Source organism: Erinaceus europaeus, chromosome 2, assembly GCF_950295315.1.
Source record: "Erinaceus europaeus chromosome 2, mEriEur2.1, whole genome shotgun sequence".
Classification (NCBI taxonomy): Eukaryota; Metazoa; Chordata; class Mammalia; order Eulipotyphla; family Erinaceidae; genus Erinaceus; species Erinaceus europaeus.
In genome coordinates, this window is record NC_080163.1 from 196,669,073 (window position 1) to 196,695,610 (window position 26,538).

The 26,538-nt window shown below is 54.0% G+C and overlaps 1 protein-coding gene and 1 long non-coding RNA gene across 3 annotated transcripts; one reads left to right on the forward strand and one right to left on the reverse strand.

Moving 5' to 3' along the window:
* Positions 1-799: 799 nt before the first annotated feature.
* Positions 800-17,277, reverse strand: BCL3 (BCL3 transcription coactivator). The gene is made up of 9 exons (XM_007532873.3): positions 16,863-17,277; positions 15,220-15,364; positions 4,080-4,188; positions 3,570-3,774; positions 3,351-3,439; positions 2,913-2,990; positions 1,711-1,878; positions 1,498-1,615; positions 800-1,407 (listed from the first exon to the last, which is right to left on the reverse strand). The coding sequence occupies exons 1-9, from the start codon at positions 17,116-17,118 to the stop codon at positions 1,220-1,222; spliced, it is 1,356 nt and encodes a 451-aa protein (XP_007532935.2). The 5' UTR covers positions 17,119-17,277; the 3' UTR covers positions 800-1,219.
* A 2,954-nt stretch (positions 17,278-20,231) lies between these two features.
* On the forward strand, positions 20,232-24,039 carry LOC132537054 (uncharacterized). Of its 2 annotated transcripts, none has more exons than XR_009548563.1 (3): positions 20,232-20,610; positions 22,212-22,538; positions 23,620-24,039. It is a non-coding gene; the product is annotated as an uncharacterized LOC132537054 (long non-coding RNA). The 2 variants fall into 2 exon arrangements; XR_009548564.1 differs by having other exon boundaries at positions 20,279-20,350.
* Positions 24,040-26,538: the final 2,499 nt, after the last annotated feature.

The following is a 26,538-nucleotide window of genomic DNA, read 5'->3' on the forward strand; positions in this document are numbered from 1 at the left end:
CCTCTCTCTATTTCTCTCTGTCCTATTCAACAACAATGACATCATCAACAGTAATAAAAAAAAACTACCTCACACACACATATACACGTACCTTCACACACACACACACACACACACACACACACACACACACACACACCCCTCATGGAAGCCAGCAGTTTTTCTCAGGAAATTGTGAAGCTAACAGGCTCCACAGATACAACATGTTCTAAAGTGGTGGCAGCTGATGTGGTCACAAGTAGCAAGGCAGAGGACCGCCCCTGCCCCTAATTTTGTTTGCTTATTTAGCAACTTATTTATTGCCGCCAGTGTTTTTGCTGGGGTTTTGTGCCTTATGGTTCCCCCACTCCTCATGGACCCTATTCCTCAGGTAGAGCGTGAGAGATAGAGGAGAGACACCACAGCACCACTCCCATGTACACGGTGCTCCTATGTGGCAGCTGGGGCTCAAACTCACGCACAGCAAAGTGTGTGCCCTGATAGGGGAGCTCTCTTCCCATTTCTTACAACTCAAATTTAAAAAGACAGTGCTCAGGGTCAAGGACGGGGCTCAGCTGGAGAGCACAGGCCTCCCACAGAGGGTCTGGCCTCCATCCCTGGCACAGCATAAAAACAAAAAAGATGAGTGACTGGAGAAATGACTCAAGTGGTAAAGTGTTGGGCTGCAGGTGGGGACCACGGCCTTGAACTCAGGCCCTTGCACATAGTAGTGTGTGCACTCAATGGCTGTGCCACTGCCTGGCCCCCTCCCTGGTGTAATTAAATGTCTTAAGAAACAGAGGTCCAGTCCAGTCAGGGATATGATACAAAAATAGTTTATTATAAAGGAAATTTATCCAAAATGCCTAATAATTTACATGGTTGTCAGTGCCAGGTCTCAGCCCACCAGGCCCCTCTGCATGGAATCTGGGGGGGGGGCGCTGGGGAGAAAAGGGGGCATGGCTGTCCCAGGCTACCCCCAGCTCTGGACAAAGCCAGGGTGCTTTGAGTGGGCTTCCAGATGGAGGGCTGGCGCCTGAGAAGAGGAGGGTGATGTGCTCAGAAGAGGGGTTCAGGGGTAGGTGCATGTGCTTCTGTGCAAATCCTGGTCCCAGAGATGCGCTGGGGGTGGGGGGAGGCAGAGCGGGCTGTTCACAGTCTCCAGGAGGGCCAATCCCACAGTCAGTGTGTGGGGGGGCTCCCTCCTCATAGAGTCCGGGCTCTGCCCCCCCCATCCCTCTCAGCTACCTCCTGGAGCTGGGGAAGGGGGCACCGGCCGCCCCGGGGCTCGGAGCACCCCAGCAAAAGGCAGGAAGGCAGGTGGAGAGGCTGGAGAGAGGAAGAAAGTGGGGGGAGGCAGGGGGAACCCGGGGGGGTCTCTGGGTGGAGACTGGGAGGGCGAGGAGGCCGGGGATGCAGAGAGAAGACCTGTGGAGAGAAGAGGACAGGGGTGAGGGCTGGGACCTAGAGTCCTGGGACCCCAGGGGTGGGAGGGAGGCCAGAGGGAGGGGACCTCACCGCTGGAGCTGAGGTGGCTGCCGCTCTCGGGGGAGGTGGTGGCGCTGCGCTCCGGGGAGGGCTCGGGCTGCGAGGCGGACGTGGGCCTGGTGGCCTTGCCCCGCAGGATGTCGATGACCTGCAGGGAGAGGTGCGCGGGCAAGGGTCGCACCGGGTCACCGCAGCGGGGGGCGCCCCCGCACCCTGACTTCCCTGGGGTTCACACACACTCACCCGGCGGCTACGCGCCACCATGAGCGGCGTGTCGTTGTGACAGTTCTTGAGGCCGCTGTCGGCGCCGCTGCGGACCAGGGTGCGCACAAGCTGGAGCAGCCCGCGGCCAGACGCAGAGTGCAGCGCCGAGCTGCCCGAGTACATCTGCGCGTTCACGTTGGCGCCATGCTGCGGGGCCGAGGGGCGGGGTCAAACCCGGGCGTGGCCTTGGGGCGTGGTCGGAAAGGGGCGGGGCCACACCCGGTGGAAACGATAGGCTGATACCGCTTGTGGGCGTGGCCGCCATAGCGGGGAGTGCCCAGATTTGATGGAACTTCGATTAACAGGTAGAGCTTAAGGGTGTGGCCAGAGTGGGCGGGGCTACAAGGGGCGTGGGCGTTGCAGGGTGTAGCCAAAAACGATGGGGGTACCAGTGGGGTGAGATTCCAGTAGTGTCAGAGAAAATAGAGGCTGGGGACCCCCTCCAGATGGAGGCCAGAAACTTGAGTCCCGACAACTGGCCTGGAATGATAGGGAATGGGTGGGACTGGGGGGGGGGCAACAACAGGGGCAATTAGGGCGGGTCCACGAAGAGGGGCGTGGTCAATTGGCCACGTAAAGGCTGGATGCTAGCGGCTAAGGTTCCACGCGCCAAGGTGAATTTGGGATCAGCCCTGATAGGGTTGCTGGTAAGGGAGGGCAGACCCGCGATGAGGCCAGAGCGGATGGAGTCTGATAGAGGCTGATGATCCAGAACTGAGGTCAGAACTTGGTTCTGGACCAGAAGTAGGTGGGGTGATAAATGGGTGACAGCTGGTACTAAGGGTTGGCTGGAGTGAGACTGGGTTGGGCAGATCAACCAGAGCTAGACTGCAGACAGCATTCCTGGCGGGGTTCAAAGAAGGGATTAGTTCAGGGTCTTAGTCAGATGGTGGACCAAGTCTGGGCTATGGGACAGCAAGAGGACAGAACCTCAGGCATAAGGCAAGGTCGCTGGGCAGGGGCCCTGGGACTTGAGGGTGCAGGAGAGGAATGGCAACTGGCCTGCCAAAAGTTTGCAGATCTGGGATGAGGTGACATCATGACAGAACAAGGCCTGGTGGAAGGGGTGAGAGCTGGAAACTAAGCCAGAGGCAGAGACCGACTTGGAAGATGAGATCAGCGGCAGAAATGGGGGTGACAGGATGGTGCCAGAGGACAGGGCAGGGGAGGGGTGGACGCACCTGCAGCAGCAGCTGCACCATATTCAGGCTGTTGTTTTCCACGGCGTGGATGAGCGGGGAGCGGCCGCTTTTAATGTCCTGCAGCAGGAATGGAGAGCTGTGATATGTGGCCAAACACTGTCCACTCAGCCTGTGGCTCAGGCACGCTAGATGCTACAAGTCCCGCCCACCCGTCAATCTCCACTGCTAGCCCCATCCCTACAAACACGCCCATTACTAGCCACGCCCACAAACCCAATCACTACATAGCCCCTGCCCCTTGGGAACATGCCCACGGACCACTCCTCATAGACCACGCCCACCAACGAAATACTGCATTTGCCTCCTGACCACGCCCACACAACGCTGTCTAGCACTCTAAGTCCCACCCCAGACCACGCCCATTAAAAGACACACCCACCGAGACAACCACGCCCCCATCCGGCTGCGCATGCTCACCACAGCATCGATGTCCGCCCCGCGCTCCAGCAGCAGCAGCACCGCCTCCGAGCACTCGGTGTTAACCGCCACGTGTAGGGCAGTGAGCCCTGACGGACGGAAGACTCAGTCAGATCCAGACCGGCCTCTGCAGCCCCGGAGAGCCTTGGGATTCCGCCAGGCCGCCCTGCCAGCGCCCGGAGATTGGGGTGGGGATGGGGACGGGGATGAGCAGCTCACCATCATAGTTGCGGGCCTCCAGGTCCACCGTGCCTGGGGAGGCGCTGTCCAGCAGGGCCCGCAGGCAGGCTGGGCTGCGGTGCTCGCATGCCAGGTGCGCCGCCGTCTGGCCGTGGCGATCCAGAGCCATGGGGCTGGCGCCTGCCATCACTAAGACCCGGACCACCGATGGCAGGGTGGTGATGACAGCCAGGTGGAGGGGCGTCTGGGGAGCAGAGGCCATGAGGGACGGGGGCCTTGTGGGGTCCCAGCTTCACTCTTACTCAGGAACTAGAAGTCAGGACCTATTCCTCTCTTAGGGTCTCCAGGCCCTTCTGCCTCACACCCATGGGCCCCTCAACCTTCCTCCCCAGGCACAGGGCTCCCCCAGCCCCTGCTCGCTCAGACCCAAGGATCCTCCAGATCCAGAGGCCCCCCAGCTCTTCCTCCCTCACACCCAAGGAATCCCAGCCCCTCCGTCCTCACACCCAGGGATCTCATCTCCCAGCCCAGGGTGCAAGCCCTGCTCACCTGCCTCAGGTTGTTGTAGGTGTCCAGCTCGCGGCCCCCGTGCTGGAAGAGGCTGACCAGCCGGTGCACGGCGGGCAGGTTACCCTGCACCACGGCGATGTGGAGGGGCCTGGGGGAGGGCACAGGCGTCTGGTCACCCGCCAGTCTCGTCACCCGGACAGAGCTAAACTACTCCCACCCTTCATCTCTTGTCCCCTTTTTACTGCCTCCCCGATTCTATTCCCTCTAATACTGGTCAAAGGGGCCCTTCTAGAACTCAAGTCAAGCCATGCTCTTTCTCTGCTCAGAACCCTGAAAGTAAAGGGCAAAGCAATCCCTCTCTCCCAAAGCATTGCTCAACTCTGGTTTATGTTGGGGCTCGGGACTGAACCTGGGACGTGGAAGCCTCAGGCATGAGACTCTGTATAACCATTATACCATCTCCCCCCACCAGCAATCTCTTCTTTTATGTGATTGTTAAAAAAATAGCACCGGGGACTGGGAGACAGCACAGCAGTTCATGCAAAAGGCCCCCGATTCATTCCCCAGCACTACTGTAAGCCAGAGTGGAGCACGGCTCAGGGAAAAACAAAAGCAGCACTGAATCCTCATACTGATGTGATACTCTGCCTTAGACAAGCTTTTCATTTTTTATTTGAGGGAGAAGATACACCTGAGCATTGCCCCCACTACCTAAGGAGCTCCTCTGGTGCTGTCCATGGTGCTCCTATGTGGAGCTGGGTTTCGAACCCCGGATCTCATGTGGGTAAAGCTTGAGCTCAACTGGGAGAGCAGACTCTGGGATCAGGCCCTGTGTGAGCTAGTCTTCCCTCTTCAACATCCTTTGCCATTTATTTATTTATTTTCTTTCTATTTTACTTGGTGGGACAGACACTGAGAGCAGAGGGATATATATATGTATACATACACAGAGAGAGAGAGAGAGAGAGAGACCCTTGCTTCACTGCTCCTCAAGTGTACCCCTGCAGGGGGGGAGTAGGGGCTTGAACCCAGGTCCTTGCATATGGTAATTAAGGTGTGTGTTCCAGTAGGTGCACCACTGCCTGGCTCTTTACTATTTATTTATTGCACCTGCAGGATTACTCCACTCCTGGTAGATTGTTTTAAATTTTTTAACATATTTATTTATTTTCCCTTTTGTTTCCCTTGTTGTTTTTGTTTTTAATTTTTTAATAGAGGAGAGAGACACAAAAGGAGAGATATCACAGCCTTTTCTTTGCCTAGTGCTTCCATGTGGGGGCTGGGGGCTTGAACCTGGGTCTCCAAACACAGTAAAGTGTGCATTCCACCAGGTGAGCTATCTCACTTCACACCTCCATTATCTAGTTTATTTTTTTGAAGATTTTATTTATTTATTAATGAGAAAGGAGAAAAAGAATCAGGCATTCCTCTGGCACATGTGCTGCCAGGGTTTGAACTCAAGACCTCTTGCTTGAGAGTCCAATACTTTATCCACTGTGCCACCTCCTGGACCACTTTAGTTTACATTTATTTATTTATTTGCCTCCAGGGTTATAGCCGGGGCTTGGTGCCTGCACCACAAATCCACTGCTCCTGGAGGCCATTTTTTCCCTTTTGTTACCCTGGTTGTTTTACCATTGTTGTGATTATTATTATCGTTATTGATGTCATTTTTGTTGGATAGGACAGAGAGAAATGGAGAGAGGAGGGGAAGACAGAGAGAGGGAGAGAAAGACAGACACCTGCAGACCTGCTTCACCACCTATGAAGCGACTCCCCTGCAGGTGGGGAGCCGGGGGCTCGAACCGAGATCCTTATGCCAGTCCTTGCGCTTTGTACCACCTGCGCTTAACCCACTGAGCTACCGCCCGACCCCCTATTTATTTATTTTTAACATATATAGAGAGGGATTGGGTGCTGTTCCATGGTTTGCAATGTTGGGGCTGGAACCCAGGGCCTCTTCTCTAGCCTGTATTCTGCCCACTGAGCCACCTGCCTGGCCCCATAAGCTCCCCTCACTCTGCTCTGGCCACTGGCCTCCTGGCAATTCCTCTGATGCACAAGCATGCTTGCCCCTGGGGCCTTGCAGTGACCTGGAGTAATCCCCCCAGATATCTGCAAGGCTCATGCCCCCTACTCTCCTTTGGGTCTCTGCTAACAGAGTCAGGGAGGGCCATCAAATTAGCTCACTTGGACAGTGTGCTGCTCTGCCATGTGTGCTACCCAGGTTCAATCCCAGAGCCCAGTGCTTCAGTGCTGTGGTCTCATTCTGCCTATCTAAAAATCAAGTAGTTAATTAAAACAACAACAACCAAAAAACAAACAAAAAACACAGCCAGGTAGTGGCTTCCCTCTTTTTTCTTCCCCCATACTGTACACTTTACTCGCTTCCTGGCTGAGTTGCCTCTGCTAGGAAGTCACCACCACCATGGCAGGGGGTTTTATCACTTGGGTCACTGCTCAGGACAGTGGTGTGTGGGTGCTGGGCAGACTCTGGAGCAGCACCCAATGGGTGAACCCATAACAAGGACACTGGGACCGCATTCCCACAATGCTGCTGCCACAACTTCCTCAAGTGTGAGATGAGTGTGTGTGTGTGTGTGTGTGTGTGTGTGTGTGTGTGTGTGATGCAGGCACTGTAGCCCAGGGCACTTTGGGGGGGGAGGGGGCTAGTAGGCCAGAGATGCTAACTAGGCTGCAGTCCCCATGCCCAGTCACATGGCACAAGACCTGTCCGAGCCGCCCTTTTCTCCTGTCCATGATGGCCCACGATGATGCCAGTGGAGCCCCGAGCCTGGATCCTGACCAGCAAAAGCCAAATTGGTCTGTGTGGCCAGAGAGATGGCACACAGGGACAAAGTGTTGGATTCTCAAGTATGAGGTCCCAAGTTTGATCCCCAGCACTGCACGTGCCAGAGTGATGCTCTGTTTCTCTCTCCCGCTCTCCCTCTCAATAATAAATGAAGCTTTAAAAATTGATTTTTTGGGAGTCAGGCTGTAGCGCAGCGGGCTAAGCGCAGGTGGCGCAAAGCACAAGGACTGGCATAAGGATCCCGGTTCGAGCCCCGGCTCCCCACCTGCAGGGGAGTCTTCACAGGTGGTGAAGCAGGTCTGCAGGTGTCTGTCTTTCTCTCCTCCTCTCTGTCTTCCCCTCCTCTCTCCATTTCTCTCTGTCCTATCCAACAACGACAACAATAACAACAACAACAACAACAACAAAACAGCAAGGGCAACAAAAGGGAATAAATAAAATAAATATTTTAAAAAATTGATTTTTTTTAAAAAAATGTTTTTTATGCAGTCATCAGCCTGGCCTTTATCACTCTGGGCCAACTTTTTCAGCTAGAAAGACACACACACAAACACACACACAAAGAGAGATAAAACAGTAACAAAGCTTCCTCCGATGTAGTCAGAAGATGGGCTTGAACCTGGATTGTCGAACCCAGAATGAACCGGGACAAAGCAGCACACCATCATATGAGCTAACTTGCCAGTCCTGTTTATTTAAGAATATTTTGTGGGAGCCGGGCGGTAGCGCAGCGGGTTAAGCGCACATGGCGCAAAGCACAAGGACCGGCATAAGGGTCCCGGCTTGAGCCCCCGGCTCCCCACCTGCAGGGGAGTCGCTTCACAGGCGGTGAAGCAGGTCTGCAGGTAACTGATTATCTTTCTCTCCCCCTCTGTCTTCTCCTCCTCTCTCCATTTCTCTCTGTCCTAGCCAACAACGAACGACACCACCAACAACAGTAACTACAACAATAAAACAACAAGGACAACAAAAGGGAATAAATAAGTATTAAAAAAAATAATATTTTGATTATTGGACCGGGTGGTGGTGCACCTGGTTAACTGCATGTGTCACCATGCAGAAGGATCTGGGTTCAAGCCCCCACCTGCATGGGGAAAGTTTCACGAGTGGTAAAGCAGGTCTGCAGATGTCTCTCTGTCTCCCTCTCCTCCATCTCTTTCCCTTCTGAGTTTCTCTATGCCCTATGCAACTTTTTAAAAAATTAAAATATTAAAAATATTTTGTTTACTAACATGAGATAAAGAGAGAATCAAGAATATTATTCTACTCTGTGCAGATGCAATGCTGGGGATTGAACTCACAACCTCTCGCTTGAGGGTTCAATTCCTCATCCACTGCTCCACCTGCTGGGTTGCCGGTTTATCTATTTTGTGAAAGACCAGACATCAAAGCTCCTCTGTCCCATATGCAGTGCTGGGGATTGAACCTAGGGTGTCCCACATGTAAGAATCCATTTTATCAATAGCGCTCCTGGCTCCTCTGGGAAGGGCCAGATTTAAACCTGGTGCTGTTAAGGTCTCCATTAGTTCCACTGTTCATCAAGAACAGCCTGTTTCTAGGGTTTTTATTATTATTATTATTAATCATTTTTTTAAATATTTATTTTATTTTTGAGGGGGGAACACCAGAGCACTGTTCAGCTCTGTTTTATGGTGGTGCGGGGGATTGAACCTGGAACTTTTGGAGATTGAGGCATGATGAGAGTCTGTTTGCATAACCATTATGCTTTCTCCCTGGCCCTTATTTTAATTTTTAATCTTTATTTATTGGATAGAGACAGCCAGAAGTCTAGTGGGAAGGGGCGATAGGGAGGGAGACAGAGAGGCACCTGCAGCCCTGCTTCACCACTTGCAAAGCTTTCCCCTTGCAGGTGGGGACCAGGGGCTTGAACCCAGGACCTTGTGCATTCAACCTGGTGTGCCACCACCTGGCCTCTACTTTTATTATTATTCATTATTCTTATTACTATTTTTAAGCACTTTTTTAGACAGAGAGAGAGAGAGGCAGAGATAGAGGAAGAGAGACATGACACTATGGAAGCTTCCTTCAACACGGTGATGGCCAGGCTCAAACCTAGGCTGTGCACATGGCAAAGCAGCGTACTATCCAAGTGAGCTATTTTGCCAGCCTACGAACAGCCTCCAGCCCAAGAGATGTGAGGGCTGAGCATCTGAACCCAGAAAGCTGTCTCTGAAAGGGGGTTGGTGTTCTGAATGCCAGCAGGGGCAGTCCAGACTCCTTCTCCTGATAACACCCCCCCACACACACATACACACACACTCCAGCTTCCATTCTCCCTGTGGGTTTCAGGGGCCCTGCAGAGCCCACATGGCCACTCAGCTTCCCTCTCTGCCCAGTCCTGCTTCCTCTATTTCTACAGCCAGTTGGCCTGGAGTGTACCCCTACTTCCTGGTGGCTCCCCAACCTGTTACAGTCATTTAGACCACAACCATCTGGGGTGACTGGGGCCGGGGAAGGGGGAGACAGAGGATGTTCACTCAGGCTGAGGGAACATCAGCACAGAGGGTGCAAGGGGTACTGTGTGAAACAGGCTGACAGAGAAAAGTCCACTTGGGGCCACGCAGGTGGCCCAGTGGGTAGTGTGCACACCCTGCACGCTGGCAGTGGAGCCTAGGCTTGATCCCTGGCATTATATATAGTGAAGTGGTGCTCTGGTCACTAACTTTCATGAGAGAGAGAGAGAGAGAGAGAGACAGAGAGAAGGGTGAGCATAATGGTTCTGCAGAAGACTTTCCTGCCTGAAGCTCTGAGGTCCCAGGTTCAAACCCTAGCACCACCATAAGCCAGAGGGGAGCAGTGATCTGGTGTCTCTCTCCCTCACTAAAAATAACTAAAGAGGGGCTGGGTAGTGGCTCACCTCACTGAGCACACGCACTACAGTGTGCAAGACTCCGGGCTCAAGCCCCTGGATCCTGCTTGCAGGGGTAAAGATTCACAAGCAGTAAGACAGTGCTGCAGCTGTCTCTTTCTCTTCCTTTTTATCTCCCTATTCCCTCTCAGTTCCTCCCTGTCTCTATCCAAAATAAATGAATCTTTTTTAAAAAAGAGAAAACCGGGAGTCGGGCGGTAGCACAGCAGGTTAAGCGCAGGTGGCGCCAAGCACAAGGACCGGCTTAAGGATCCTGGTTTGAGCCCCCCCCCCCCCCCCCCCCGCTCCCCACCTGCAGGGGGGGTCGCTTCACAGGCGGTGAAGCAGGTCTGCAGGTGTCTATCTTTCTCTCCCCGTCTTCCCCTCTTCTCTCCATTTCTCTCTGTCCTATCCAACGATGCCATCAATAACAACAACAATAACTACAATGGCAACAAAAGGGAATAAATACATAAATAAATAAAGATTTTTTTAAAAAAGAGAAAACCGTCTACAAAATTAAAATAAAAAATTATTGGGCTGGGGAGATAGCTTAATGGTTCTGAAAACAACTTGTGTCTGAGGCTCTGAGGTCCCAAGTTCATAAGCTAGGGCTTAACAGAGCTCTGCTGCGAGCTGTCTCTCTCTCTCTCTTTGGAAAGAAAAAAAAGCCTAGACCAGAGTCACTACGTTCTCACCCACCACCGCCCACCTTGAGACCAGAGCTCCCGGGCTGTAGACCTTGCACCCCCAAAGCACACTTCAAACCAGCTCCGTTGGGAGCTTGGTGCAGTGGGCATCTTGTAGCCTTGGGTACTTTTATGGTGGGTGTGGGGGTGGCAGGAGAAACTCAGCAGACCAGCCATGCAAATTGAGCTGGTGCACTGGGGTAAAGTCACGTGGTCCTTCTGAGCCGCCCTTCTCTTGTCAATCACAGCGGACCTCCAGGAGGAGGTGGCCTGAATCCTGACTCCAGGGAAGAGCCACAGTGATAAAGACAAGGACTTTGTTGGGAGGAGGGTCCCAGAGCTGAGTTGGGGCTGGGGAGGGGGAGTGTCCCCGGGATGAACGGACTGGTCGGCCTGCATCCTAGGGGAGGGGAGGGCGGGGTTACGTGGGGGCAGAGGGAGCGACTGATTTCAGAGAAACCATCCAGGCCCCAGTTCCCATAAACGCGTGAGCCGGGGGTGGGGGGATGGAGGGGTTGAGGCGGGGCGAGGTGGGGCTGGAGGAAGTGGGGAGGGAGGGGCGGCCCAGCCCTCGGACTTCCAGTAACAGGTCCGCGGGGCGGGGCTCCGCTTCCTGCTCCCGGGGGAGGGAAGCCGGGCGGCGGGGATCTACCCCGGCCACCCCCGGCACCCCGGCTCCCATCCTGGGGGGGGGTCTGGGGAGAGGAGGGAGAGCGGAAGAAGCACTGGGGAGCCCAATCCTCGGTTCCTAGCTTCCTGGATGGGGGGGCTGGCTCAGCTGTCCTTCACGCATTTCCTTAGCACACCCCCCCCCAGGACAAGGATTCTAGCACCCCAACTCGTGGGGCCCACACACACCTCTTCCTCCCCGCCACTTCCCTGAGGGGTCCCACCCCCCCCACCAAGTCCTCCATCCTCTGTCCCCCAAGTCCACCCATCAGGGCTCAGGCCTGCAGCTGGTTCCGATCACCCCCACCCCCAACCCAATAACCCGGGTCTCCACTCCCCACCCTTCCCATCTGCCCTGGGTTCCAAGGAATCCTGCACCCCAGTTCTGCAAAACCCGATTTCCCCAAACACTTCTGAGTTGCTGCGCTCCCCCAAAGCTCTTCTTCACCTATTTCCTTAGCAACCCCCCCCCACACACAAGGATTCCAGCACCCCAGCTTCTGGGACCCCCACAGGCCTCTTCCTCGCCTCCCCTTCCTCTCTTGCAAGAATTCCAACTGAGCCATTTGCTGGGGAGGGGGGTTGGCAGGCCTGCCCCCCCTAGTCCCTAGGATTCAGTCCTGTCTTCCACGCACAGCCTGCAGCCTCGGGACCCGTTGGCGTGTTCCCCCCGCCCCCCCATGTCAGCTGCCCATTCCCGTAAGGCCCGGCCCAGCGGAAGGGGTTAAGGGGAGAGGGAGGCCACGGCCGTGCTGACGTGGGGAGGCCGAGCAGCTGGGCTGCGGTCGTCTCTGCGGGAAGGGATTTCCCCGGTGGCAGCTGAGGCAGAAGTGTTTGCTTTGGGGGAGCAGGGAGGGGGGCCGGGCCCCCCGCGGGTGGGGCTCCCCGCTGGAGGTGGTGTGGCTGCAACTTGCATTTTCACAGCCCCCTCACCCCCAACTCAGTCTGGAAGTGGAGTGGGAGCGGGCAGAAGGGAACCCACGACACAGGTGACCCTAGAAACGTCCCCGGGGAAGTTTTCCCAGCTGGGGTTCAGCGGGTGGCCCACAGACAAGGGAGAACTCTCAGCTTACACACACCCACTCTTCTGAATCAATATTCTATAGCTCTGCCTTGTTCTAAGGGGGTGGGGTGGGGGAGGAGGGTCTATGTGTGTGCCCCAGCAGAGCTGAAGCATGGATCTGACTTGCAGATGGGGAAAGTGAGGCTGGGGAATAGGAGTTTACTAAAGTCACCTTATGGGGGGGCAGAAGTGGAACCCCCCCTACTCCCCTGCAGAAATACATCTGATCATGCTGTTGAGGCTAGTTAGGGCTTGCCAGCCCCCTAACCAAGCCCAGAGAAGCACTTGATAAACCTTCTCAGGCTGGGGGAACAGCATAATGATTATGCAAAAAAAAAAAAAAACCCAAAAAAACTTTCATATCCCAAGGACCAAGGTTCCAGATTCAATCCCCAGCACCACCATCAGCCAGAGCTGAGCAGGTCTCTGCTCAGAGGTTCAAAAATTAAAAAGAGGGAGTCGGGCGGTAGCGCAGCGGGTTAAGCGCAGGTGGCGCAAAGCACAAGGACCAGCATAAAGATCCCGGTTTGAGCCCCCGGCAGGGGAGTCGCTTCACAGGCGGTGAAGCAGGTCTGCAGGTGTCTATCTTTCTCTCCCCCTCTCTGTCTTCCCCTCCTCTCTCCATTTCTCTCTGTCCTGTCCAACAACGACATCAGTAACAACGATAATAATGACCACAACAATAAAACAAGGGTGACAAAAGGGAAAATAAATATTTGAAAAAAAATTAAAAAGAAAACGACACTCAGATTAGACCATCTTATTTCCTCCTCGTAGAGCTCCTCAGGTACTCACAGTGCCCGTGTTCACATCGGGGAAAACTGAGGCAGCGAGCAGTGGGAAAGTGACGTGGACAGGGTGATAATAACCGCCAGGTTCAGGCGGGATGCGTGAACTCTCACTCTCACAGCTTCAAGGAGGGTTTTTCAAACTACAAGTGCTGACACAACCCCCACCCCGAGATTTAGAAATTGATGTAAGAGGCCATCAAATTAGTGTATGTAGGAGCCATATGCACGTGAGGCAATGAATGAGACGAGCATCGAAAATACCGAAGGAGGTTGAGCTGTGTCACACCACACTGTGTGCACACATTACCATGCACAAGGACCCAGGTTCAAGCCCCCAGCTCCCACCTGCGGGGGGGGGGTAGGAGGAGAGGGCTTATGAATGGTATAGCAGTGCTACAGGAGTCTTTCTCCTCCCCCACTTGCTTCTCCCCTTCCTCTCAATTTCGCTGTCTCTATCAAAGAAAGGAAGAAAATGGCCACCGGGAGCAGTGGGTCTGTCCTACAGGCATTTAGTCCCAGTGACAATCTTGGTACAATTTAAAAAAAAAAAAAGGGGAAATACCAAAGTAGGGCCCTCTGGGGAGCTAGTCCAGCCTGTTGAGAGCACCTACTTGCTTACCTGCGGCCTCAGGGGTCACAAGTTCAACCCCCAGCACCTCCACAGGTTAGAGCTGATCAGAGCTTCGCCCTGGTCTGTCTCTTTCCTCTCTCACTCTGTCTCTCTCTCTTTCTGAAAATAATAACTGTAATCATAAATCTTGCCTTTGCTCTTTTGCAGAGGGACTCTCCTCTTTTAGGGGCAGGTCTGTATGTGCGATACTATTTCTTAAATAGAATCACTCTTAACAACAAAATATTAAAAAAAAAAAAAAAAAGAGGGGGGGGAGACTGAGGTAGACTCCCGAGAGTAAGCGCTATTTATTTTGATCAGAGCCCTGCTGGGCTCTGGCTGTTGGGCTCAAAACCGGGAGCTGTCAAGAGCATGCAAGTCCTCTAGTCATTGCTGAACTATTTCCCCACCCTACATACAATTTTAAAAAATTTTTCATTACTTTATTATTGGAGAGAGACAAAGAGAGAAATTGGCAGGGGAGGAGGAGAGAGACAGAGAAACACCCACAGCCCTGCTTCACCACTTGTGAAAGTTTCCCCCTGCAGGAGGAAGCAGGGGCTTTGAACCTGGGTCCTTGAGTGCTGTAGTTTGTTCATTAACCAGGTATGCCACCATCTGGCTTCCCCTACATGCAATTTTTATTCCAAGTTTGAGTGTATGTGTTTGTGTTGGGTTTAATATAAAGTAACAATAATGTTATTAATGATAACATGGTTAATATTGCTTGTTAACACCTATTTGAATACTTACCATCCCCCAGGTTCAGTGCGAAGGGTTTTACAGCATAATTCACACTTTCCTTTTTTATATTTATTTATTTATTCCCTTTTGTTACCCTTGGTGTTTTAGTGTTGTAGTTATTACTGTTCTTGTTATTGATGTCGTTGTTGGATAGGACAGAGAGAAATGGAGAGAGGAGGGGAAGACAGAGAAGGGGAGAGAAAGACAGACACCTGCAGACCTGTTTCACCACCTATAAAGCGACTCCCCTGCAGGTGGGGAGCCAGGGGCTTGAACCGGGATCCTTATGGGTCCTTGCACTTTGCGCCACATGCACTTAACTTGCTGCACTACTGCCCGACTCCTCACATTTTCAATTAATCACCATCTTTTTCATTTTTGAATTATGATAAAAAAATTGGGGGTGGGTTGCCAGGGATTGAACTCAGGGTCTCAAACATGTAAAGCATGCACTCTACCACTGAGCTATATCTCTAGCAAGGATAAAATATTATGAAGCCCAGACACTGGGAGATAAAGAGCTTGTCTGGTAGAGTATGCACCTTACCCTGTGAGAGGCCCTGGGTTTGAGCCCGGACACCATATGGGAGCGCCACTGCACTAGGGGAAGCTCCATAGGTGGTGGAGTGGTTCTGCCTGTCTCCTATTTCTCATAGAAAGAATGAAAAAGTATCTTCCTGTGTGAGGGCCTGATACCAGAAAAAAATACTGAAGTCTAAAATCAGTCCTGGGGAGTAAGGGCTTTCAGGACCTCCCTCTTTCAGGAGTGGAAACTGAGACTCTGAGAGCAAAATGCAGGATTCGAACCCGAGTCTGGGTAACTGGAAGGCCCATGCTGAGTGTTCCTGTGTTACCATGGGTGAGATGGATGGGGGGCTGGCGTCCCTCTCTCTCCCTCCCTCCCCCAGGAACAGGTGGGGGCTGTCACTCACGTGTCACCGTCCTCATCCGCACGTGTGGCCATGGCAATGTCAGCTGACAGAGGGTGCTCCATGGGGCACACCATGGGGTACAGGGGCGTGGACACGTTCAGCAGAGAGAAGGGGGTTGGGGTGGAGTACAGGGGCAGTAAAGGTCCTGGGAGAAAAAGGACAGGCATGAGTGAGGCCTCGGCAAAGCTAGTGTCACCGGTCCCCAATCCAGTCTTGTCCTGGGGTCTCAGACACACACACACCTTCCCTGGACATCTCCCCATGCCTCAAGCTGGGCTCACTTTCTGTCCCTGTGACTGAACCCCATCTCCTGCTTGCTATGATGGGGCTGAACCCCCATCTGTGGCAGGGGGACCCCAGAGCCTGCTTGCTGAGGGTGCCCCTGGCTGGATGTAGCTTGTGGGTGTCTTCTGATCAATTTGGGAGACACGGGAGAGGCAGAAGGGGAGGCCTGTTTGGACCAGACTTGGAAGGTTCCACGGGCAGCAGTCAAGCCCACATCCCCCATTGTACAGGTGCGGGGACTGAGGCCTGAGGGCTCCTCCCAAGAAAGGGGTGAAGAAGCAGAAACCGATCTGCAGAGGTGTGCAGGCACTGGGCCTGAGTGCCCTGCAGTTTTTTGGGTTTGTTTTTTTTTTGGGGGGGGGAGGGTCACTCTGGATGGCGAGAGGGACACAGCAGTGAGAGGGGAGATCCCTTTCCAGAAATCAGAATGGACAGAGTTGGAGAGTGGTGCTTGACCTTGTCATCTCCTGCCCCTTTGTGGGGAGGGGGGATGTGGGGCCCATATTCCTGAGCCCCCAAGTTGACAGGCCCCTGTATGTCCAATCCTAGATCTCGGCACCCTGAAGTCTTCTGTCCAGAGACCCTCAAATGCTTCAACCTGGTCCTAAATCCTAGAGTCCCAGAACTCCCCAGTCCTGCCTCCCACTCCTCAGCACCTCTAAAACCTTCTGAAGTCACATGACCTCACCCCAGATCCCTTCTGACCACACATTGCTGGGTGGCCAGAGCCCCAGGTCTCTGTCCTGCTGGCTCCTGGAGACCCCAGGTATCTGGGTCCAGTTATTGGGGTGCTCAGGAGTCCAGCTCTGGTCTAATTCTCACTGTCCTGGTATCTTGTGATTTTGACACTTCGGAGTCAGTGATAGTTGTCTCCGACCCTCCAGGTCCCCCTCTGCACCCACTCTCCTGAAAGCCAGGCACCCCAGGTCCTTGGGCCCCAGCTCTGATTTGTCCCGGCCACGGAGAGCTGCCTTCTTCACCCTAACTCCCCAACACCCCCCCCCCCAGTCCTGCTCAGCTCTGGTTTATGGTGCTGAGGACTGAACCCGGGACCTCAGAGTCTCACGCACGAGCAAGTCACGAAGCTGCACGTCCTCCTTCAAACCTTCTAATTTCCCGCTGCTGCCACCTGACTCAGGGGACCCCCGCCTTCTCTGCCCCGCAGAGGCTGTCTCCTGAAGGTGACATGTGCACCCGGGGCTCTGGCTCCTGCTCTTGCAGCCTCCCGGGACACCCCTATCGGCGCGTCCCACAGCACCGCTCCCCGACACTCTTCAGGCTCCCGGGGAGCCCCGCACCCGCGCCCCTGGGCCTCTAGGGGTCGTGCCCCCGGCCCGCCCCCTGCACCCCGCACTCACCCTGGTAGTACAGCGCCTCGGGCCGGGCCAGGCCGTGGGGGGGCGCGGGGGCGGCGGGCGCGTCGCAGGCGCAGCCTGGGGGCCCGGGGGGCAGCGGGGGCCCGGCCGGGGCGCGGGGGGCGGCGGGCTCCGGGGACGGCGCGCGCAGGGGGCGCTTGCGCAGCGGCAAAGCAGCTCCGGGGGGCCCCGCGGCCTTGGGGCGCGTGCGCAGGTCCACGGGCCCCTCGTCCATGGCCCCCGCGGGGCATCGGGGCATCGGGCCGCCGGGCGCGGGGCGGCTGTGCGGGCGGCGGGCGGGCGGCTGCTGGCGGGCGGCTGCGGGCGGGCGGGCGCAGGGACTTCCCCCGCCGCCTGCTGGACCGAAGGGACTTTTGTCGGTCGGGGCGGTGCCGCCGCCTCCCCGCCCCCCGGCCTGGGGCTTCCTGCCGCCCGCGGAGCCGCCCCCCCGGAGCACGGCGCCCCCTGCCGGCCACCGGCCGCCACTGCGCCCACGTCTCCGCGTCTCTGCACCGCGTCTCTCCACGCCTAGCCCCTGCCTTTCCGTCCATTCTCTCTCTTCCCATTCTCTTTAATTTTCATTTATTTTAATGAGAGAAAGAGAGGGAGAGGGAGACTGGGTGGTGGCACACCTGGTTAAGCGCACATGTTACAACGCGCAAGGACCCAGGTTCAAGCCCCGGGTCGCCACCTGCAGGGGGAAAGCTCCGCGAGTGGTGAAGCAGGGCTGCAGGTGTCTCTCTGTCTTTTTCCCTATCTCCCCCTTCCCTCTTGATTTCTAGCTGTCTCTATGCAATAAACAAGTAAAGGTAATTTAAAAAGTTGAAAAGAGAGAGAGAAGGGGCCGGGTGGTGGCGCGCCTGGCTGAGCGCACATGTTACAATGCGCAAGGACCCAGGTTCAAGCCCCTGGTCCCCACCTGCAGAGGGAAAGCTTAGCAAGAGATGAAGCAGGGCTGCAGGCATCTCTCTGTCTCTCTTTCTCTCTATCTCCCCCTTGACCCCGGCGTTGGCCTTCCTGGAGCTGGTTTCTCCTTTGTGGGAGTTTGCCCTGCGTGGGGGTGGCTGTGTATATGGGGGGGGTCGCTCCCTCAGCCTGCCTTCTCCCCTCTCCTCTCTTCCAGTGCCGGTCTGAACTTGGGGTGCAGTGGGGGCTCTGTAAAGTTCTCCATCGGGGATGCACGTATTCTGAGTTGCCAGGCAAGGGGGGTGTGTGTCTACTGGGTGCACAGAGATAAAAAGACACGAGAGACTGAGGAAGCAGAGGTAGAGATAGCAAGAGATGCAGAGACACTAGAGCGACCTCAGCACCCCCCCCCCCATGGAGTGGGGGTGCAGCCTGCAGACCGATTTCCCTCCCCGCCCCCTGCACTTCCTCCTCCCACCCCGGGAGGGACCGATGGGTGGGGAACAGGCCAAGCGAGTTGGGGGCATGACTCAGACGCTTGGGGGGTGTGGGCTGGGGAGGATCCCCCATGCCCCCGCCCCCTGCCCGCCCAAGGGAGGGGCTCCGCCGCTCGGGGCTTTCCCGGATCCTGGGGCTGGGCCGACCGGGGTTGAGTCCGGGTCACCCAGTTATTGGAGGAGAACTTGCGGGGGTGGCGGGTGTGAGCTGCACCCCGCTGGGGATCATTGCTTCTCCCTCAGTGTCTCTCTCCCACCGCCCTGTCTCTGCAGCGGTGTCTCCTAACCCCCCCTTGCCCCCGTCTCTCAGTGTCTGCAAGTCTGTCTCTCCCCACCACTGTCCTCCGTCCTGAACGGGCTGTGGGGCCCGGTCCCTAGGAAGGGACTTTGCCCAGCTCCGACCGCACCCCAGTGGATCGTTAGGCCAGGACGCCAGCGGCTGTGTGCAGAGGCCCCCCTGCCCTCCGTGTCCTCTGCTCGCTGGGTGTCCCCCAACTCCTTAAAGAGCGGGGCTGGCACCCCACTTCCACCCCCATGCTGTTTTGGGATCTCAGCAAATCATTACCCCTCCCACTCTCATTTTCATTGGACTGTGCTATTAATGAATGAATGAATTAGCATTTATTTATATATATTATTTTTTCCCAGAGTACTGCGAAGTTCTGGCTGATGGTGGTGCTGGGGATTAAACCTCAAGAGCCTCAGGCAGGAGAGTTGCTTTTCAGAACCATTTTGCTGTCTCCCCGGTCCGGTTTATTTTATTTTATATAGTTTTAGGTATTATTATTGTTGTTGTTGTTGTTGTTATTACCTGCAGGGTTATTGCTGGGGCTCAGTGCATGCAATACGAATCCACTGTTCTTGGGGGTTATTTTTTCCCTTTTTGTTTCCCTTGTTGTTTACCGTTGTTATTGTTGTTGTCATTCCTGTCTTTGTTGTTGGATAAGACAGAGAGAAATGGAGAGAGGAGGGGAAGACAAGAGAGGGGAAGAGAAAGACAGACACCTGCAGACCTGCTTCACTGCTTGTGAAGCCACCCCCCTGCAGGTGGGGAGTCAGGGGCTGAAACCAGAATCCTTCCATTGGTCCTTGCGCTTTGTGCCATGTGCGCTTAACCTGCTGCGCTACCACCCAGCCCCTTTATTTTATTTTATTGACAGAGAGAGAGAGAGACACACACACACACACACACACACACACACACACACGGAGACCCCAGCACTGAAGCCTCCTTCAATGCAGTAGAACCCAGGCTCAAACCTGGGATGCACCAGGGCAAAGCAGTGAGCTATCCACGTGAGCTTTTTTGCTCTTTCCCCACCCCCGCCTCCTCCTCCCACTCGTCTTTTCTTTTCTTTCTGATTACTATTATGATTAGTGTAGAGCATGTACCCTATCACTGAACTCCTTTCCCGGCCCCCATGATTTTCTTCTTATTAATAAACTGATTTATTTTTCCAGCTTTATTGAGGATTACGGGAAAATCAAATTGCAAACCATTTTTCAAAAAGATGTGTACTTCTGGGCCAGGGAGCTAGCACCTTTGGTAGCATGACAGACTTTCATCACCAGGGCTCTGATGAAAAGCAAACAGACCTGTGTTCATTTATTAATCACCAAGTAAGAGAAGCAGAGCATCACTCTGCTACCTGCAGTGCTCGGGATCGAATCCCGGCCCTTATACCTGAAAGTCCTGCACTACTGCTATTCCTCCCCCCACCCCCCGCCAGACCATGTAAGATATTTTGCTTTAGTGTTTTATTTTTTTAGATAGAGACAGGGGGAGAGTGAAAGAGACCACAAAGCTCCCTTCAGTGCACTGGGGGCTGGGTTCCAAGCAAGGTCACACACATGGCAAGACAGCACACTAAGTGAGCTATTTCATTGAGCAGATATATATTACAGTTTTGTTTACTTATTTTCATTGGTAGGGAGGGAGGGAAAGAAACGGGGGGGGGAGGGGGAGAGTCACAGACAGACAAATTGGGAGCTCAGAGCTCTCTGTCTTAATTGTGCTGGGGATTGAGCCTGTGAGCTCAGAACCTCAGGCATGAAAGCTGTTTTGCAAACTCACTGTGCTGGGTGCAGGTGAGGGCCTGAGGCAGGAGGCGAGGATCTGAGGGAGGAGGTTAGAAGGTGAATGCCTAGGGCAGAAGGTGAGGTGGTGAGGGCCTGGGAGAGGAGGTGAGAGTCTGAGGGAGGAGATGAGAATCTGAAGGAGAAGGTGAGAACCTGAGGAAGGAGGTAAGGTGAAGCCCTCGGGGAGATGGTGAGGAGGTGAAGAAGGTGAGAACCTGAGGGAGGAGGTAAGGTGGAGCCCTCCGGGAGATGGTGAGGAGGTGAAGGAGGTGAGAACCTGAGGGAGGAATTGAGGTCTGAGGGAGGGTCTGAGGGAGGAAGTGAGTTCTGAGGAGAAGCGGCCTTGGGAATGAAGAATCCTGAAGGGGCGCTGGGGTTGGGATTCTGGGGTGGGGAGCATTGAACCTCCAGGGGGAGGAGCAGTGGAGGGAGGAGGGAGGCCCCCTGCCCGGGAAGGGAGGGGGGATGAGGCCAGGCTGAGCCCCGCCCGCCCGCCGTGCCTAGTTTCCCAGAATCTTTGGTAGCTCAGGAAAGTCCCAGCTCCAGTGGCCACATCCCTCAGTGTCGGGAATGGAGGATGCAGACAATGATGGCTACCCCCTCCCTGGCTCCTGCACTGTCCCCCCCCCCCACCAGCCGGGGAGGACCAGGGTCTCCCCTCCCTGGGCCCTGAGCTCTGGGGAGGCTCCCCACAGGCAGGGGCGGCCCCTGGATGAGTCCCAGAAACTTCCCAGAGAAGGCCCGGAAGTGCTGCCTGTAATCTAACCACTTTCCCTCTGGTGAGGCGGTTCTCTCTCTCTCTGTCCACATCTTCCCAGGTGGGCCCAAGAGACGTCTCACATGGTGGGGTCTATTCTCAGCCCTGGGTTCATGCCTGGCACCATATAGAAGTACAACAGCACCAGGGGAAGCTCTACAGATGATAGAGCAATGACAGACACCACCACCCCCCCACCCCTTCTGGTAATTTTAAAGCAGAGAATGAAAAGGAAAGCCAGCTTAGCGGAGGTGAATTCACTCACCAGGCCATGGCACAGCTTAAAGGCAGACGGTTTGGGGGCCGGGTGTTGGCATTCCTGGATGAGCGCACATTACCATGCACAAGGGGGGGTGGGTGTTCAAGTCCCCACTCCCCACCTGCAGGGGTGAAGCAGTGCTGCGTTGTTTTTCCTTCTCCCTCTCTGTCTCCCCCCTCTCCTCTCAATTTCTATTTAGTCAATAAATAAAATGGGGGGGGGATGGGGCTGGAGCTCACCAGGTAGCCCGCCTGCATCTCTCCTATCTATTTATTAAAAAAAATTATTATCTTTATTTATTGGATAGAGACAGTCAGAAATCAAGAGGGGGGAGTCGGGCTGTAGCGCAGCGGGTTAAGCGCAGGTGGCGCAAAGCACTGGAACCGGCATAAGGATCCCGGTTCGAACCCCGGCTCCCCACCTGCAGGGGAGTCGCTTCACAGGCGGTGAAGCAGGTCTGCAGGTGTCTGTCTTTCTCTCCTCCTCTCTGTCTTCCCCTCCTCTCTCCATTTCTCTCTGTCCTATCCAACAACGACAACAACAATAATAACTACAACAATAAAACAACAAGGGCAACAAAAGGGAATAAATAAAAAAAAAAAAGAAATCAAGAGGGAAGGGCGGGGGGATAGAGAGACAGAGAGACAGAGAGACGCTTGCAGCACTGCTTCACCACTCGTGAAGCTTTTCCCCTGCAGGTGGGGACCGGGGACTTGGGGTCCTTGCTGGGTCCTTGCTCCTTGTAACAAGTGCGCTCAACCAAGTGTGCCACTATCCGGCCCCTTCTCCTATCCCTTTAATATGTAAGCAAAATCTTTAAATTTTGTTGTTGTTGGTGTTTATTGACACAAAAGAGCGAGAGGAGGAGAGAGCGTGTGGACCGGACCAAAGCATCACGCTGACCCATGTGATAGTGAGGATTGAACTCAGGCCCTCATGCTGGAGAACCCAGTGCTTTACCCACTATGCCACCTGCCGGGCTGCATGAAGTCCATTCTTGGCCCCACAGCACCTGCCCTCGCGGGTCAGCCCCCTGCTGGCCATCTGCTGCGTTGACCCAGGCTGGGCCAGGCTCTCTATTTCCTCACACAGGCTGGGGCTGCCCCACCATGACCAGTGCACAACCCTCGACTCATCTGGTCTGCCCCTGCCAAGCCAGCCGCAGCAGGACTCGAGATTCAGTAAGTCCAAGAGCTTTTTCCATAGTGAGGCTCAGTGCTGACAGCAGTTTTTTAATTTCCTTTTCCACAGCTAAATGTTAGCTCTTGGTAGTGCTGGGGTTTGAACTTGGTACCATAGGCATGAAGGCCTTTCTGCACAACCACTATGCTACCCTCCTTCCTTTCCTTTGCTTCCCTACATCTTCTTTCCTTCCTTCCTTTCTCTCTTTCTTTTTCCTTTCCTTTCCTTTCCCCCTTTTTTTTTTTTTTTTTTTTTTTGCCCCCAGGGTTATCACTGGGGCTCAGTGCCTGCACTACACCACTGCTCCTGGAGGCCATTTTTCCCATTTTTGTTGCCGTTGTTGTTGTTGTTATTGCTACTGTCGTTTTGGGTAGGACAGAGAGAAATGGAGAGAGGAGGGAGAGACAGAGAGGAGGAGAGAAAGACACCTGCAGACCTGCTTCATCGCTTGTGAAGCGACTCCTCTGCAGGTGGGGAGCCGGGGGGCTCAAACTGGGATCCTTGTGCTGGTCCTTGGATTTTGCAATGTGTACTTAACCCGGTGTGCTACCGCCTGACCCCCCTTTTTCTACCTTCCACTCACTCTTTCTTTCTTTCTTTCTTTCTAGAGAGAGGCAGAGAGAGTGAGAGAGTGAAAAAGAACATAGCACCAACGCCTCCTTCAGTGCAGTGGGGGGCCAGGCTTGAACCCGTGTCCAGCATGAGACAAAGCAGTACACTGTGCAAGGAGCTATTCCCTGGACCTCCACTTAGATCATCTTTTAAATTCATCTATTTATGGATTTTAGATAGAAACAGAGACACTGAGACCGCAGCACCAAGGCTCCGTTCAATGTCGTGAGGGCTGGATGGGCACCTGGGTGGTGCACATGGCAAAGCTGTGCATTACCCAAGTGACTTTAACTGATTTTCTTTTTTTCTATATATATTTTTTTAAGTAACAAAACTGGGAATGTGAGGGGGGAGAGACAGAGAAAGACCAGAACAGCGCTCAGCTTTCAGAGTGCTGGAGGTTGAACTTGGGGCCTCAGGTATGAAAGCCTGTTTCCTGCCCCCATCCCTTCTCACCCTCTATCTTAGAAAAAGACTCAGTTGGGCTGCGGAGCAAAAGATTCTGCGAAAGATTTTCCTGCCTGAGACTCTGAGGTCAAGGGTTCAGTCTCCAGCACCATTATCAGCCAGAGCTGAGCAGTGAGCTGGTCTCTGTATCTTTCTGTCTCTTCTCATTCAAGTAATAAAAAGCAAAGCAGAGAACAAGATTCTGCAAAGAGGAGCACTGGAACCATGCAGATGCAAAGCTTCCGTTTAAGCCCTGATGACAACTGACAAATAACAGTGGCTCAAAGGCTGGGCTGGTGGAGCTCAGGACTGGCTTGCCCCAGGCTCCAGGCACCAGGTCCCCTGGTCCCACCCCTCACTTCCAGCATCACCTGTACCCAAGTGACAGCTCCCCACCCTCCGTGTGACACACAATCTGTCTCTTCTGAAATAAATACAATCAAACTTAAAAAAAAAATTGGTGAGGCTTGGTGGGGGGGCAGTCTGGGGAGGGTCAGAGGTCAAGGTCAGGAGTCATTCAGCTTCCTTGGGCTTGCACATGATTCTACTCCCACCCCCTCCCTGGGTGAGTGCAGGCCAGCTTCCTGGAGGGGGCCTGGGCCTCCCGTGTTCCTCCCCACCCTGGGGCCTTGGCACCAGCAAGCCCAGCAATCTGGGCCTCTGCCAGCTCCTAATCCCCTCCTCCCTCCCCTCCCTTGTCTGCGGCATGGCGCTGAGTCAGAGATTGCAACATCCTACCCTACCCAGGAGACACCCTCCTCTCCTCCCCATGCACTGCCTTCGGCAGATGGGGGGCTCTGGGAAGGGCAGATGAAGGGGTGCAGGAAGACTGTACTCCTGGGTCTCTTGTGGGTGTGACTCTTCACAGTTCCAGAGGAGGCAGGGTCTAGACATACAGTGGCTGGGTTAATGATGAAGGGGGGTGTCGTCTTTGGTTAGTGGGGAGCCCCACCACCACCCCGCAGAGGCGGGTGCTGGGGCCTCTTCTTCAGGAAGGGACATGTGACTGGGCCACCCCGGCTCACAGCCCTCCAGTCAGCACCTTCCAGCTCCCCCTGGCCTCGGGGGTGCATGCCACAGGCTGAGCCCAGAGGTTGGGAGCTCTGGTCATTCCTTTAGGGTGTGGGGTCCTCTGGTGCTGGCATTCACCCTGAGGGTACCTCCTACCCGATCCTGCACCCCATCTGCTTCCTCCCTCCCTCCCTCCTCCTCCCCTGTAGTTCTTTCCTTCCTTTCTTCAGAACCCTGCTCAGCTCTGGTTTATGACAGTGCTGAGCAATGAACCTGCGAGCTCAGAGCCTCAGGCAGGAAAGCCTTTGCAGCCTCTTTTCTTTCTTGTAAAAATTTTATTTTATTTATTTATTTATTTTGGATGCAGACAGAGAGAGGTTGAGAGGGAGGGGGAGACATAGAGGGAGAAGAAAAAAGGAGACACCTGCAGTCCTGCTTCATGAAGCTTCCTCCCTGCAGGTGTGGACCAGCAGCTTGAACCTGGGTCCTTGTGCCTCTGCCTGTCCCTTCCTTTATCCTTCTGAGGGTTTATTTGTGGGCTGGAGAGGTAGCTCTGCAGGTCGGGCCTGTGCCTCAGCACATGTGCAGCCCAAGCTGGAATCCCAGCACCACCCTGGAGAAGCCACAGTACCAGGCTCTCTCTAGTGCCGTGGAAACACTCCTCTGTGTGTGTGTCTCTTTCTCTGAGGATGAATGAGAAGACTGATCAGGAACAGTGAAATCCAATATAGTGAGGCCCTGGCTTGGCAAAACAAAAGAAAACAAACAATAGAAGAAGAAAGAAGGGGAAGGAGAAGGAGGAGGAGGAGAAGGAGAAGAAGAAGAAGAAGAAGAAGAAGAAGAAGAAGAAGAAGATAATTGCCTAAATTTCCCTGGTCAGTGCTTTAAAAAAAAAGAAAGAAGAAGAAAATTAATTTGTTTATTAGGAAATAGAATAAAGGAACTAGAGATAGATAGATAGGGCATGTCAGAACACTACTCAGGTCTGGTATACAGCAGTGCTGTGAATTGAACCTATAACTTCTGGGGTCTCAGACATGAAAGTTCTGTGTTCAGACAGCCTGAGCTATCTCCTCAACCATTTTCTTCTTCCTTCCTTCCTTCCTTCCTCCCTCCCTTCTTCCCTTTATTATTTTTCTTTCTTTCTAGGATTTATTTGCATTGACAGAATAGCTCGAGTGGATAGTGTCTCTGTCGTGTGTGAGCCAGGTCTGTGCCCAGCCCCCACTGCATTGAAGGAAGCTTTGGTGCTGTGATCTCTCTCACTCTTCCTCTCTATCTCACAGTGAGTCTGGAGCAGTGAAGGTCAGAGGGTGGGAATATATATATTAGGGAGAGAAAACCAGGACATCACTCCGGCACACATAATGGCAGGGATTGAACTCAGGACTTCATGCTTGATACCTTTTTTTTAAAAAAAAAAATTTATTTATTTATTTTCCCTTTTGTTGCCCTTGTGTCTTTTTATTGTTGTTGTAGTTATTGTTGTTGTTATTGATGTCGTCATTGTTAGATAGGACAGAGAGAGATGGAGAGAGGAGGGGAAGACAAAGAGGGGAGGGGGAGAGAAAGACACCTGTAGACCCGCTTCACCACTACCGCCCGACTCCCGCTTGATACCTTTTAAAAGTAATTAATTTTTACCAGAGCACTATCAGCCCTGGTTTATGGTGGTGCTGGGGACTGAACCTGGCATCTTTGGTGTCTCAGCCTTGAAAGTCTTTTGCAGAACCATTATGCTATCTCCCCAGCTCAGAACCTCATGCTTGAGAGCCCTGTGCTCTACCCACCGAGCCACACACACTCCCTTCCCTTTCTTGCGCTCTGCTCTCTGGGCACCTTTTGCTCTGCTGGGAGCATTTGGGGGTGCTGGCCTCACCTCTGGGCCTCTGTCCCTCTGAGTCGTAGGAGGGCAATTGGGGCAACGAG

Excerpts from the sequence above, each read along its gene's own strand:
- BCL3 (XM_007532873.3), bottom strand. The coding sequence starts at position 17,118 with ATGCCCCGATGCCCCGCGGGGGCCATGGACGAGGGGCCCGTGGACCTG. Across the intron at positions 3,775-4,079 it reads CCTACAACAACCTGAGGCAG|ACGCCCCTCCACCTGGCTGT; the intron begins GTGAGCAGGGCT and ends TCTGCTCCCCAG. Across the intron at positions 3,440-3,569 it reads GGAGGCCCGCAACTATGATG|GGCTCACTGCCCTACACGTG; the intron begins GTGAGCTGCTCA and ends TCCGTCCGTCAG.